The sequence below is a fragment of the Rutilus rutilus genome, assembly GCF_951802725.1.
Source record: "Rutilus rutilus genome assembly, chromosome: 3".
Classification (NCBI taxonomy): Eukaryota; Metazoa; Chordata; class Actinopteri; order Cypriniformes; family Leuciscidae; genus Rutilus; species Rutilus rutilus.
In genome coordinates, this window is record NC_140211.1 from 14,560,812 (window position 1) to 14,577,491 (window position 16,680).

General features: G+C 36.2%; 1 protein-coding gene across 1 annotated transcript in view; it reads right to left on the reverse strand.

Annotated features, from left to right (window-relative positions):
• syt7b (synaptotagmin VIIb) overlaps positions 1–16,680 on the reverse strand; it is a 141,126-nt gene that overhangs the window by 57,873 nt on the left and 66,573 nt on the right. Inside the window, exons 3-4 of the mRNA XM_084404275.1 lie at positions 15,590–15,681; positions 9,010–9,144 (exon numbers count right to left, since the gene is read on the reverse strand). Of these exons, the coding sequence (XP_084260401.1) occupies positions 9,010–9,144; positions 15,590–15,681 (227 nt within the window). The remainder of the gene's footprint in view (positions 1–9,009; positions 9,145–15,589; positions 15,682–16,680) is intronic.

The following is a 16,680-nucleotide window of genomic DNA, read 5'->3' on the forward strand; positions in this document are numbered from 1 at the left end:
GCAATTTTAGGCCAGTACTTCTTCAGATGAACTTAAAATATTCAGTGGCTAACAGTGCACATCACATTAATAAAGCTTCTGTCACATCCTCTGTAACGCAGGGCAATTTCATATTGGAAAGATATAAAGGATCTTATCCTCTCATGGCTAAAACTAAGTTTAATAAATCAATGTATTTGCTAGTCTCACCTTAAAGGAACAGTCCAATAAAAAAGAAAAAAGAAAGAAAATACTGTTTATCTACTCCACTTTTATTATAAGGAAAATAGTGGCCAAAAAAATACAAATAAAAAAATTAAATAAAGAAAATACATAAAAATTATAATAAATAATAATAATAAACATAATTTAATAAAAATAAACAAAGTAAAAATAAAAAGCCAAACAGGCTATGGAACAGCATGAAGTTGATTAAACTATTTTCATTTTTGTGTGAACTATTCCTTTAACTGTTCTCCTTCACTGTGCTAAATATTTGGTTAGTGAGGAAATACCTAACCTCCGTTGTCAAGAAAAATATTTCTCATGACAACTCTCAAAGCAATCCTGACAAACACGAACATTTTCATCTGCACTCATCCAAACAAGAGTTGAAGGAGCAGTGTTGGTGATTCTCAGAGTCCTCCAGTAAATCATTAGGCTTTAGCAGAAACCTGTAGTCGCTTGTTATTACAAAGCTTCAAGACATCAGGTGCTAGAAACGCTGATGGAGGATGTGTGTGTGCAAGAGGAGAAGTAGAAATATATGAGGGGAAGGGAAACCACTCTAGAAACCATTTATAGGTTGAAGATGGGATTGGACAGAAACATGAAATGAGAGAAACAGCTTTGGAGGACTGAAAGATATGTGACTAAATAGAAAAGAACAAAGTAAGGAAATGATTTTAAGAGTCATTCATCAGTGAAACAAAATGTTCTAAACTTCAGGTCTCTCCATTTTTAAAATGCTGATGATCACACAATAAAGCCCACTTTAGGCCTGGGCGAGATGATGATTATGCGGCAGATCAAATTAAGCAACATTGTGAATTTAATATTGTTTTAATGTGCTTTTAATTACTATATTTGCTAAAGGACTATTTAGAAATATAAAACTGATACTTCCTACCTGCACACTAATGCAAAATAAATGAATAATAATTTTTGTGAAGCATCTGACATCATAACATAATTTTCTTTATGACGGGGCTATCATATCTGTTAGTCGTAAGCTTATCTGATAAAACCCCCAGCCAGCTTGCATTGAAAACAATCAAATATGGTTCATTTCTTGAAAGGAATGATTGACAGGTTGATGTCATAAATGTCATCACTTAGGGGCCGTTCACACAGCTCAAAAACAGCTAGCCTAACAGGAGCGTAATGCAAATGAACAGAAAGCTATGTCTATAGGAGCATCTCTCCTACACTGTCGTTAATATAAACAATTAAACATATAGAAATGTAATCATCACAACCCCAAATTCAACTGATTGGTCTATTATTTTAAATCTTACACTGATTCACTTTATCAAACAATTAACTATTTTTAATGGTGTGATGTGAAACTGAAAAAAGACTGCATGCATTTTTACTGCATGCATTTATAAGCAAATGCTTGCTATTTAAAGGAATGGTAATTATGTCATTGTTAATTCGCACACATATCATTCACTACCATTAAAAAGTTAGGGGTCAGTAAAAAATTTATTTTTGAAAGATTTTTTTTTTTTTATCAGCGATGTCACAAAAGATTTCTATTTAACATGAATGTTAATCATTTTACCTTTTTGTTAATAAAAGAATCCTGAAAAAAAAAAAAAAAACGTTTTCAACATTGATAATAATAATCTTGAGCAGTAAATCAGAATAGAATGATTTCAGAAGGATCATGTGACTGAAGACTGGAGTAATGAAGCTGAAAATTCAGCTTTGCTCCACTGGAATAAATAACATTTTAAAATGTATTCAAATATAAAACGGTTATTTTAAATTGCAAAAAAATTTCACAGTATTACAGTTTTAAATACGAGTCTTGGTGAGCAGAAGAGACTTCTTTCAAAACCATCTTACTGGCCTCAAACTTTTGAAAGGTAGTGCACAACACATGTGCGAGCCAATGACATTTCATTAAACCTGCGAAATATATGTCAACCAATCTTAAGACTATGGGCGACTTTTATGGTGCTTTTTTGTCCTTGACAGTCGTGGTCACAGTCGTATGGAAAAGAGCATGGTAAAATCTCTTCAAAATGACAAAAGAATCGTTCACACCCCAAAACCATCAACATTTAACTAAACCATTGTGCTGGTTCTTGCCCCAAACTTCTCAAAAGGAAAAGAAGTCATCCTCTGACACTCACTTGTTGGGTCTCAAGCCGCCGGAGTGCAGGTGGCTCTGGACAGTTTGCCACCTCCCGGACTTGCTGGTCCCTGCGCCTATGCAGCTGTCACTGCGACTGGGACCCCCCACTGCCCCCCCACCCACCTCCCCCTTCTCCAGCGATCCACTGAAAGAGGGAAGAGAGAGATAAGGAGATATGCAAGAACAGAAACGACATGAGAGTTTGAAGAAGAACGAAAGATTCAGACAGAAGGAAGAGGAACAGATTGTTCAGAACCCTTCGGGCAGAGCAATAAGGAACAGTGGTAGAAAACAAACCCGCTCGAGTCCCAGCTGTAAAGCAAGCAGGTGTAACGGGAACCTAGACGGTAGGGGTCTGAAGGGGGCAGACGCTCGGGTGCTGAGAGAGCAAGCAGATGGGGCTGATTTACAGGGAACATGGGCGGACAGTTAAAGGAAGGCAGGTTTTGTTGGAATTGCATCCTATGTTTGCTATGTCACACACTTAAGAAAAGTAATATTTATGTATAGACTGTCCCTGCAAGAAGCCAAATAAATTTCAGGGCGAGAGTTTGATTGAAAGATAAAAATATTGTACACCTCAGTGTTCTCTATAGTGCTGCACGATTTGGCCCTGAGTGATTTTTAAACAGCTTAAGGCTACAATTATAGAACAGAATATAGCTGACAGAATATAAAATGGCCCCGTAAAACCAAGCCTCTGCCAAATGACTGCAAGCGGCAATCTTACTATAGTAAACGCCTTTTTACCAACATCCAGACTTTTAGTGAATCAGGTAGGACTACTATGACTCTCATGATTTTATGACTCTCTAGGTAATTAATATGCATGAGCAAGGATGAAAAGTTTTATAATTACTACTCCAGTTTTACTGTATGAAATTTGTATTATTCAGTTGAATATTCAAGTGGACTGCCCTATACAAACGCGTAAACCAGCCTAAGTGTAACGATCACCAGCGAGAGTGCCCGGGATAACCATCAGAGGGCACTCCAACCCGGACAATCACCACACATCCACAAACTACATTTCCCATAATCCTTTGCCTAAACTAATCAGCCATGATCACATTCACCTGTATGGCCCTGTCCCAAATGGCACACTTCATATGCACTTTCGGCCTTGTGGACTTACAATGGCTGCCGCGTGCGCGTGTCCGTTAAGTCCGTGAGACCGTAGAGTGTCCCATTTGTCATTTTAGGCCTCCTTTGCGGTCGATATGCGCCCTCTATGCGCACTTTTGCCGAGCCTGCACTGATGCGAGCTCCACAGCAGACTTCTTTTGGGACAGGGCCTATGTCATTACCTTGTTTAGCTCACCCCATATAAGCCTGGTTTTCACACTCATTCCCTGCGAAGTCTTGTTTAGTGTTTGTTTGTCAATTCTGAGCGTGTTTGTGTCCTGGTTGTGTCCTGGTTACCTTGATTCTCTTCTTCTTGATTCGTGACACTAAGTTTGCTGGCCTAATCTGGTTTAAGCTAGTCTCCCAGCACACTGTAGATAAGCCAGTGTTATTGTTAAAGGGGTAGTTCACCCAAAAAATGCAAATTCTGTCAGTAATTACTCACCCTCATGTTGTTCCAACCCCGTAAGACCTTCGTTCATCTTCGGAACACAAATTAAGATATTTTTTATTTGATTCACGTAGTGTTTAAGCGTAGCGCGTCTGTGTTGCACGTCACCACGTAGGCTCACTATTGGGCGACGCTGGTCATGTGTGTGATACGTGGTGACGTGCAACACAGACGCGCTACGCTTAAACACTACGTGAAAAGACTCGAGGCCCAGAGAGAAGGAAATGAAAAGTGGAATAAAGTCGTTATTTTTGTTTGTTTTTGCGCACAAAAAGTATTCTCGTCGCTTTATAAACTTAAGATTGAGTCACTTGGACTATATTAACGATGTCTTTAATACATTTTCTGGGCTAGCAAGTTATAATGTCTTAGAAGCCTATGGAGGAGTGAGAGAGCACTCAGATTTAATCAAAAATATCTTAATTTGTGTTCCGAAGATGAACGAAGGTCTTACGGGGTTGGAACAACATGAGGGTGAGTAATTACTGACAGAATTTTCATTTTTGGGTGAACTAATCCTTTAAGTACTACTAAAAACTAATAAACATATTTTCTTTTTATATACAATCATTTTTTTTCATTATCAAAACATTTTTCATATATATATTTCTCGTTAAAGTTAAAGACTAAAACTGAAATAAAAATAAAGTGAAATAGGTTGGATAAAAATGACAAATCACATAACAAAATGACAAAAAATTAAAACTAATATGAAAATATAACAAAATCTAATTCAAAATATGAATAAATACTATAATAGTGGATAAATAACACTAAAATAATGCAGAGCTAAGCCGGGCGGCCAGCTGGTCTGCTAGCCTGACATTTCTGAAAAGCAAAACACTTTTAAAACCTTGCAACAGACCTGACTAACCGGCTTAGGCTGGTTTAAGATGTTTTTCCAGCATAAAGCTGTGTGAATTCTAAGAAAGCTGAGTTGGATTTCATTCACTGCACTTTTGGGTCAACTGAACGAGAGAAGAAGAGAAGTTCAGCGTGAAGAGTAATTCATTCTATCATCAGCAGAGCGTGTTCAATACACAGCTTAATTTACAGACAAAATCCTCTGTGTGCTGGTTTGCAGTTTTTGCACGTGCTGTTTAACATGAGAGCTGCTGTTTCATGACATTTTATACCCTTTTCTTTTGGCTTTCAAATCACAGTACTTGTCAAAATAATTGCAATACGATTATGTTTTTACCAAATCGTGCAGCCCCACTTCTACATGATATTCAAATCACTTGCACACTATAATTCAAAAGTTCGGAGTCAATAAGATTCAACAAGGATGCATTTAAATGATCAAAAGTGACAGTAAAAACATCTAAAATAGATTTCTATTTCAAATAAATCTAGTTATTTTGAGCTGTCTATTCTGGAAAAATGTCTCACAGTTTCTACAAAAATATGAACAGCACAACTGTTTTCAACATTGATAATAATAAGAAATGTTTCTTGAGCAGCAAATCAGCATATTAGAATGATTTCTGAAGGATCATGTGACTGAAGAGTTAGCTTTGCATCATAGGAATAAATTACATTTTTAAATTGAAACTCTATTACACATTTTTTCTGTTTTTACTTGTTCAAATAAACGCAGCCTTGGTGAGCAGAAGAGACTTCTTTCAAAAAAATATTTAAAAATCTTACCTACCCCAAACTTTTGAAAGGTAGTGTATGTATAATTGGGAAAATACTACATTTGATCACATTCATATTTTGACATCATTCATTTCTATCAGTACACTACACACTGTATAAGGCCACTAGATCATATTGGGTTTCCCATCATGTATTAATCATTCTTGCTTTCCCTTCAAGTGAGACAGGGACTGACGTTCACTAAATGGACAGTACAGTGACAGAAGAACTGATTACACAGCGACGACAGAGACAGACTAAAGGTTAACACTTCAAACACAGGTGTCGTGACTAGCATAGACGGCAACAGATCGACGACAGCCACTTAAGACACAGATGACCCATAACGCAACATTTGTGCATCAACCTCAGGGGGTGGACAGGAACAGAAGGGCCTTGACATTTGTTAAAGCAGATGACAAGGTTGCTGACTGCTGTAAGTAGTGTCTCTTAATCTTGTCACTTTTTATTCTATAGTCTTCAAAGATCTCCTTATTAAAGGTGTTCACACTGGCAGCGATTTGCAGTGACTGGTCAGCATCAAAGAGATCAAAATCAAAATAATTCACAGAAATGGTGGAAAATGTTCACTGCTCTCTGTAAGGGGATCTGCAAACTGCCAGGTTTCCACCAGTTATTGTTTACTGAAACTATAAATAAAAAAAAAATGAAAAAAAAATGTCATTAATTTAATTAAAGATTAAATAAAATAAAATATAAATACTAGATGAAAAAAAAAACTTTAAAAACTTAAACGAAAATTAGAAATGTAGAAAAAAAAATAAAAAAAATAAAAAGAAAATAATATGTATATATATATATATATATATATATTATGTTAAATTAACAAATTAGCAACCTTGTAATATATATATATATATATATATATATATATATATATATATATATTTAAAGAATGATATACTGACTATTTAGAGTTGTAAATAACTAGCTACCCTACAGTACAGCAACTGGGCGACTTTTATCGATTTATTCGCTGTCAGTGTGAATGCACCTTTAAGTACAAAAGAGCATAATAATAGACACGGAAATGCTTCTACTAATTTATTTTATATGGTTAACATTAAGTAAATATAAGATGACTATAATAAGTAAGATGTCCTGTAAAATAAATTCTCTTAAACAGCAACTATGAAAAGAATAATGAAAAACTGGTGAAAACTGAAATTAAAGAAGCCATCAGAAGTAGATCTCAAATCATGTGAAGATGTTTTGGTGTAAACTCCTGAAACTGTGTCACACAGGTACATACTGAGACTCAAACTACAAAGGGGAAGTTACAGGTGACTGGAGAGACGAAACACAACAACAACCATAAAGGCACAAAAAACACAGCAACACAGCAGATGAGCTAACGGTCAACCCTCAACTTCAATCAGGACTAGATTCTTGAATGCATCTAGACCTCTCAGGTCAAAGGTCAGAGGTTTTGAGGGTTGTCCGTCTCCATGGAGGCCATCCATGGGCTGGAGGTGAAATGTTAGCAGTTAGAAACATTGGTGCTGCTGGCAGGGCTGTAGAGAACAGGGGGTTGAGAAGTGTTTTAGCAATCCATCAGTCCTTTAATGGAACAGTTCACCTCAAAAAAAATACTATTTTGTTCTCATTAACTCTTATTTTGTTTAAAGACTCTATTTATTGTGCAGTAATGCATACAGTGACTCATGTGCTATATTTAAAGCCTTCTGAAGTCACATGATAGCGTTGTGTGAGGAACAGACCAAAATATAAATCGTTAATCTTCCCATCGCAGCTCTCAAACTTCATTTGCAGATGTGTTTTTCAAACTTGCCAAATCAAGATCCGTCACGGGATCCGAAATGAAATTTGCGAATGAAATTTGAGAGCGGTGGAAGCGCGGAAATCCCACATTGAATCTGTGCCTGCAGAAATATTCACAGAATGGGAATGTATATCTATCACAAAGTTCGTCAAAATCAGTGCAGAAAACGTAAAAAAAAAAATGCAGTTTTTTTTTTATCCACATATTCATGATTTATAGATTGTGGCACATGCCATTTATAGCATATAGTAGTCATATAGACTGCTTTTATGGTACCACCACCAACTTTCAGGGGCCAGGGAAGAAAAAAATAAATAAATTATTCAGTGGATGACTGAATAGACATCTTACTGATCATATATTGAACACACACTGATGTTATGAGTGTGTGCTTGTGGGAGGGAATGTAGACTGTAATTATCACCATGTGGATGAGAAGTGCAGGGACCTGCAGTCTGTATCTGTCTCCTATCAATTAGATTCTGATTTATCCTGGGAATTAATCCAGAAAGACTACTTTCCCTCCAAGATAATGACTTCAATTAAGCAATTAATTCACAAGGAAACGGCAGACTGAAGCGAACCCCACTACCCTCTGTGGAACTCAACCCACGTTTCGCTGAGAGTGATGGGTTGACCTAAAGATTGGACATTTCATCTCGTTTCAGTCTGGATTGTGTTGTACGCTGAATGATAAAAAGACACAGAAAATGACAAGGACTGCCCTAGACAGAGCTCTTACAGATGGGGTCAGTGGGAAATATGGCTTGCCTTTTGGTGTGCTTTGTGGGTCATGCAAATTGACCTTAAAGTAGTAAGATGTTTAAAGCAAGTCATCAACTTTTTCTGTCTTAAAAAAATAACGCCTTTTATAGTACCATTAGCACATTCACAATGAATGACATTTTCCATACAAATGTTATTATTGTTATTATTTCTATAGTGTATATATCATCTTTGTTTGTATGTATATATATATATATATATATATACAAAATAGTAATATTTATGATGTATTATATATACATATTATTTATTTTAAAAAATTCATTACAGTAATGGAAATTTGAGGATTTAAATTAGCTTAATTGTCAAGAAAATAATGCTAAAAAAGCCAAATCAATTACAAATCATTACTTGTTGCATTGATTTTATAAAGATAAAAACACAAAAATCCAGCACATTACTATTATGGCTTGCAAAACACACAAAAAAAAAAATTTGTAGCTGTTTTTTAGATGATATATGTATATGTGTATGTATGTATATATAGCATTTTTATATTGCATGCTATTTTAATAATAAAATGTATATATTAATATTAGTATTTTTGTATTATAGTAACAAGAATTTTAAAAGTATCGTAAAAATAATGCAAAACGTTTGAATAGTCCTAAAAACATTTAGTCATTTTCTTCATGCAAACTTTTTTTTTTGGGGGGGGGGGGGGGGGGGGGGGGGGGGTGAAATATGACCACGGACATTGTTTTGTGACATCTGATTTCATGAGACACAGATAAGTCCCTGTAAGCTAAAGAGGATCACTGAAATGGAAGACAATAGAGAGGATTGAATGGACTTCCCCTTTCAGTACAGCCCTGCACAGAGAGAAGGGGTCCCTTACCAGCCGTTACCAAGACTCACTTGGGCGTGAGGCGAGGGTCTCCATAAGGGGTGTAGGGGGACATGTTGAGGATGAACTCCTTGGGTGGATAGGAGCTCCAGCGCTGCTGCACAGAACTGCTGTCGTTGTTATTCCAAAAGTCCCTGTCTAGATCACTGCAGCCAAAGAGAAAGACAGGAGAAAGAGCCACAATGAGTCAAACTGAGTGGAAATACAGAGTTCAGATAGACAGACAGCCCGGAGAGAGAGAGAAAACACTGGTGTAAAACTACAGTAACTGGCAGAGTGGAAAGATTCAGTCACAGAGAGACTTTTTAGGAAAGGTTTCTCTTGTCTAACATCGTTCCAGAGCTCCTGTGTTTTTAAGTGGCATAAAGTCTTGAAAAAGTAAAAGAATTCTGAACTGAAGAGATGATGTAAAAATAGCTCTGAGGGTGAGATTAAAGGGGTTTTGAGATGGATATCATGCACAAAGTCATATGTATTCTGTGCTGTCATTACATTCGCTCTGACTCACAGATGATAGTCTTTTATAACCTACAGTAGCAACAAACTTCTAATCACTATAAGAACAACAGAAGCAAGACAGAAAAAATCATATCAGAGGTAAGGCATCTAATTAGCGGTGGGCGGCATGAAATCATATAGTAATGATATATATCAGTATATAGTTGTTTTATGTAAGTTAAGTAAAACTTAATCCAGTAAATACTTTACAAATGAAAGGTACTTCATCTCATTTCAGATTTTTACTTGGATGGCTGCAAACCACATGATAAGATAATTCAAAACAAATTAAATGTATCATGCATAAAAAACTCTCTAAAATCATACTTTTCTGAATTCCAGGTCCAGGATATCCACGTCAGAAAGAAGTTATGAAGTATATTTTCAAACGGACTGGCCTGTGACACTGCCAGTCGGTGAGCTGTGATGTTTAGTGGTTTCATCTGTTCTGACAATGTCGGATCGGTCTCTATTAAAACTCTAAGCCTTATAAATGAATCTACCATTTAATATTTAATTTGGGTTGATGCAGGCATTTAATATGATAATAGAACTCTGAACATTTTGGAGGTGGTCCAACGTTTTTTATACTGTACAAGCTGTACATTCTATCCCCTAACCAACTCTCACAGAAAACCCATTTTTACATTTTCAAAAAACAACATTTAGTATGATTTATAAGCTATTTTCAAAGATTTCTAGTATTACCTTGTCCCCACAACGTAGGGTTTACAGGACCACACACAAGTTGTCTTCATGTTTATTGGGACTTTCCATAGACATAATGATTTTTATACTGTACAAACTGTATATTCTATACCCTTACACTAAACCTATCCATCACAGAAAACTTTCTGCATTTTTACATTTTCAAAAAAAAAAAAAACATCACTTATGATTTATAAGCTGTTTTCCTCACAGGGACCAAAAATGTCCCCACAAGGACAAGGATTTTGGATATTGCAATCTTTGTGGGGACATTTTGTCCCCATAATGTAGGGTTCACCAGGACACACACACAGAGGGGTACATTAAGACACATGCAAACATACATATAGACAACACATGAATGTCAAATTATTTAGTAATTTTCACATAATATATTATTTAAATATTACTTTTCAGATCTTTTAATGCTGAAAATTAGCAAATCTATATTGCATCATATTTCCTTTCACTGATTGGCTCATTTCTGGTGCTGTAAGCTGCTCTAATGGTCCTACTAGGAGAAATAAACAATAAAATATTTTAATATAAACGAAAATAAATTAAAATGGTGTTTTAGTGCCACTTTAAAAAAAATATTTTGAGAACAAAGTTTTGTATATAATGAAAATAATGCAAAATGCCTGAATGGTCTTCATTTTTTATTATTACAAAGTTTTTCAATTTAACTATTTTTTAACAATTTCATTTCATTATGAAAAACATTACATTGGTTTTCATCCTTTACATTATGATTATATAAGTTTTCTCAAAATCATATTTGTTTGTTTTATTTTAACATTGCACTAAGACTTACATACACTTAAGTATTGTATGATGCATGCAAACGTTCCACACTGTTGTTGTGGGTTCCAATCCTACTTCAAGAAAAGAAAAGTAATGTCTCATTCGCAGTCTGAAGAACACAATGAAATGTGCAGTGGATTGTCTCTCCGTGCCCTTGTGCGGTCACAGGTGATTAGCAGTCTGGCCTCTTGTACTGATATAAAAACAGTATCCATCTGCTGTGAGATGCATTGGTGTCTAATTAGAGCACTGCCTGATTAATATTCAGGCTGCAGTTGTTACCAGAGCAAGTGCTCCAAGTGGACCAGCTTCATTCTGCTGACCTGATAAACATCGTCAAGTGTGTGAAAGCCATCATTTCACACACACTTACTCTTTTTTTTTAAGTGCTTTGAGGTTATTCCTGAGGTTTGCTCAGTATCACTGGCTGTGTTCAGAATTAAATAAGGTTTAGGCTTGGCCTGATACTAATATTTTGGCTTTGGTAGAAGTAATGGTATTGATATCTCAATATGAACAGATGGTAGGTAGACCACTGAATAGGCAGGATGGATTTGCGTATCAGGTAATGGGAATTTACTAAACCAATGTAGTGTCTGGACCAATCAGACACACAATTATTCATTATATTTAATGAATAATTCAGCAAACCCTCTCTCCCAACAAGCAAACTATGTGTTCGAGTTCTGTGAACTATCCCAGAACAGAAACTAACACCCAGGCAGAACCAGGCCTCTGGTCACCATAGCAGAAAATGTTTTACGACGCCCTCACAGGATTGGGGAGTAGTGGTCGACCAATATTGTTTGTTTGATGGTCGATGCCAATAACTTAGAGAGCAAGGTGGCCGATATAATATAAATATATACTATTTATATTTATTTTAATTAGTATTTTATAAATGCGAAATAATTATGAAAATAAATTTCAAAAATAAATCTTTAAAATAAACATGCTTATACTTTAAAATGGCAACTTTGTGATTCTGCAATCCTATTACAGTATTTTTATATATATCGGGCGACCACTATTGGGGAGAGTTTCCCCATAGGAAAAGACACATAAGGCCCAAAAAAAGGATTTCTTTCCATTAATGCATATGCAAATCTTCTATGAATGAACATGCATATCTCCAGGACATTGTGTGCATGATTATTACTGTATTTTATAGTGTTTTTGTATTGTATACCATTTTATGCATGCTTTATGATAGAACCACTTAATGTAACCTCACCTACACCATGTTTGGCATCTATGAATTTCTATTTTAATGATCCTTTATGTAATATGTTAATTATGTTAGGTTATGTAATAACCTATGCAACATATTAATATTACAAGAATCTTTAAAGGTTTCTCCATCAACACCCAATTCCAGTAAAATATGCAAAACCCCATGCTCAAAGACAAAGGGTCGTAAGCTTTACCTCAGAAAGTTTAAGTTATCATTGGCTCCCTGAGCCCCTGAGGTGTGACCTCTGTGGAAGCTGAAGGGCACCCTCTCCATTCATCTTTTTGATCTTCCTTCTTCTGGTTGCTGTTCGTGTGAACAGACTGACATCCGGACAGGCTTTGAATTACACCTATTGTAACTTCATTGATAATGACTGAGTCAGGCTAACATTGCAAGATCATTATCATTTCTTCATTCAACGTGGAAAATATCAATTGCAACTTCAACACCATCAAGACTTTCTCCCGAGACTGCATTCGGATGCTAGTTCAACGGCAAAGGCATTGCAAGTATCACACATTTAACTTACTAAACAGAGGTTTAGTATAAGCGGGAGACCCCTTGTTAACAAGGTGCTTTGAAATAAGAAACTGATGGCTCTGTTCAGATGGTTAAATGACTCTTTTCCACAGCTTCATTCCCCTGTTTCTGTTTCCAGTTTCATTCACTTTCCATTTTACCCATGTATGCGTGATTGTTTTGATTAGTTATATGTTCGTGATTTAGTTAAATACAACTTTTGGGCACATTCATGTGAGTTTTGGTTCTGGTCACTGCTTGTAAATCAACGTCCCTTTAATGATGCGATCACAGCTACATGTTAAGAAAGAGTCATTTTTCTGTGGCCACCAATTGATTGTAATATTAATTCAACTACATCACGTTAATTCTATTAACTGATCCAAATATTTATAATTAATTATAACAAGATATAATAAATTATTCATATTTTCGTTTTGAGCTAATTTTCTACACCAATGACTAAATTAATAAATTATATTAGCTAATTATCACCATAAGCCAAAATACATGAACCAATTTAAATCTGCAGCACTTGTATTGTCCCAGCTTACTGCACAACCCTATACAAGTGGTAGTAAGCGATACACTGTATTCTTACAGTGCTGTTTTACAAAGTATGTGAAACAATAAATGTTTCAAATGGTAGTATGCTACTTTGTTGTAAACTAATTTCACAACATTACATGATTAATTAAGAGATTTCAAAAATTTCAGAAATAAAAACAGGTTTTTTTTGCATTTTGCATAGTTTGCAACGTTTTTTAAAGAGAAAATAAAAATTTCTGCTTCATTCGTCGCTTTGAAAATGTAAGGTCAAGTAAAATTCATTGCCATATTGAGGCCGTATTGTGATCGCTGCACAGTATGTGAAATGTAAGTATGCACATTGACATAGCATATGGTAAATATGAAATTATTATGGCAGAATGGCATTAGCCAGAACAAGAGAACATATTCGGTTTCTGATGTTTGCAAACAGCAAGCCAGTGTTATCCAAAGTATTGACCACGACAAATACCACAGCTGGTGTGAGAATCGAATGTAACACTTCTGAAACTAGAAATATAAATGAACACTCCTGAATAAATTACAAATGAGCATGGGTTATGAAATGTCTAAAAATGTAGAGTATGTATATCATTTACACAGTTAGCAATGTCACATTAGTGTCGCGCATGTTTGGTATCCGCTATTCTTGACCAAAGCAATATTACAGTAACCAAAGACTCATTATGTTCTGTAATGAAGTGTTGCCATGTCCACTTATCATAAGCATTTTCAGGCTTGCTGTTTGGGGTTGGCTCATAAAACGATCAAGTATATAGAGTTATTAAAGAGGGCAGATGCGAGTCACAATATTGGTCTTATTTTCAATATGAAGCATTTGGATTTATCTTGGTTTATTATGGGCTTGTTCTTTTGTGCTGTTTGTTTTTCTTTTCTAGCAAGACCTGGCAACATGAATGCGTCATGGCTCATCCCTGTGATTTTCAAGCACTACACACATACAAGAAGAGTCATCCCTGATGCATATTTACATTTCCGTCATGACAACTCTTGGAGTGTTTGGCATGGTAATGGATATGACCAAAGTTTCTGAAAGCACACTGCACTGCTACAACAAATGCTAACCAGTATTTGAAGGTTGAGCAGCGAGCTCATTGGCTAATGATACAGCAGGAGCCAATCATCTGTGCCCTATAGAGAATGATGTGATTGCAAGCAGATTAGTTAAGATGAGTTAAGGACCTATCAGCCAGTGCCATCTATAGTTTCATGACAGAATGTATATGCCATTAAAGGAGAACTCCGGTCAATTTTAACATTGAGCTCATTTTTTTGTACATTTGGAGTGCTGTCAGTACAGAGAACAACGACAAAAATCGGTGTTGCCTACACAGTGTTATCCTCTTTTTAAAATTTGCACCCTGTTGACTTCAATGGGGCAAGTTTTAAACCTGCTTTAGCCTCTTAACATCCTTGATGTGTCATTACAAGTGCACAGGTCATGTGAGTGATTCCTTCGGAGTGAACGCGGGTGAATCTGACTGCAGTAGATATGAAAGATATGAATAAAAATGATGTTTATTCAGCCAGCGCACATACCTGTATTTACATCCTGTTTTCGGTGTCTGTTTTCGGTCGAAGTCCACAGTGTCGATTGTCGAGTTCATGCGCGTGATCATAGGTACTAAACCTATGCGCGTGAACTCGACAATCGATTACTGTGGACTTCGACCGAAAACAGGATGTAAATACAGGTATGTGCGCTGGCTGAATAAACATCATTTTTTATATATTTCTTTCACATCTACTGCAGTCAGATTCACCCGCGTTCACTCCGAAGGAATCACTCACATGACCTGTGCACTTGTAATGACACATCAAGGATGTTAAGAGGCTAAAAGCAGGTTTAAAACTTGCCCCATTGAAGTCAACAGGGTGCAAATTTTAAAACGAGGATAACACGGTGTAGGCAACACCGATTTTTGTCGTTGTTCTCTGTACTGACAGCACTCCAAATGTACCAAAAAATGAGCTCAATGTTAAAATTGACCGGAGTTCTCCTTTAACAACTAGTTCAGTTCAGTACAAACTGGATCGAAATTTTGTAAATGCGGTTGTCGCGACCTGGATTTTTCTTTTTTCAATACCTTGGCATGAAATTACAGATTTTTTTTGCAGTATGCAGTATTCCAATCTGAACACAGACCCTTTAGTTCTATTCTGAGTCCAGCACATACAACTCAGCCTACGAAGTAATGTTTTCCACTCAGTACCAAGACATTAACTGCAATAGTTAAATCTCAGCAGGAGGCACCTACTTGATGGCTTTATTTTCTCCTCGGCCTCTCCCCGACACAGACACCGAGTCTGGGGTCCCCGCTGTCTCCACCCCCGGCTTATTCCTCATCCCCTTCAGAGAGAAAGAAAGAGACAGAAATGTAAGACAAAAACCAAAAATGGATGGGAAATAGAATATTGCCTGATATCATCTGGTCAGGTGGCATATTTCAGCAAATTCTGTGCAATTGCTGCAAGTTACACGGTTTAATTAACCAGTAAAGTATGATAGATGCACTGATAGAGCTAATGCGCACCAACAACAGCCAAATAGAGGATTTTTACGCAGATATTAATGACAAGTCTGAGACCCTCGGGGTGTTTACACATTAGAGAAGCTGTTTTGATAGATCGGAAGGCATAAGATGTGCTTTCAAGATGTCGAAAGAGCCGGTCAGTCTGCAAACAATCTGGAATACAGTGAATTGGATCAGCAAAAGCCACTCTCAGAAAAAAAGGTACAAAAGCTGTCACTGGGGTGGTACCTTTTCAAAAGGAACACCTTTGTACCTAAAGAGTGCATATTAGTTCCTAAATGGTACATATTAGAACCCTTTTGTCCCAGTGACAGCTTTTGTACCTTTTTTTCTGAGAGTGCACAAACGAATGTCTACATCTGAGTTTGTTGCAAAAGTTGACATTTTCTTGAACATGACTGTGATGCCTAGGAATGCTATCTAGGTAAAGTTGTTAAATACAGACTCAGAGACTCAAATACAAACAAGCAAAAGAGTGTGAAATGAACAGGCACTTGGCGCAAAAATGTCAATACAATGTACAAAAGTGCCACCCAAGTTCAAGATAAGAGGGCAAAAAGTTTCCCCAAACACAAAAGTGCTTTGTACATTCCATTAATTGACATTGATAATCATTATTACAATATCAAAATCAACAAGTAATGATTTTTTTTCATAGTATTGCAGTAAATACATATGCCAAGGTTGGGCATTTACAGTGTAAAGATTATGTTGATACAAAAATAGATTTAGATTCTCCCCTGGGAATCAATTCCCCTCAACAAGTTCATTTCTGACCCTGGTAAACACATAAAGACGCACATGCATACTTGCAT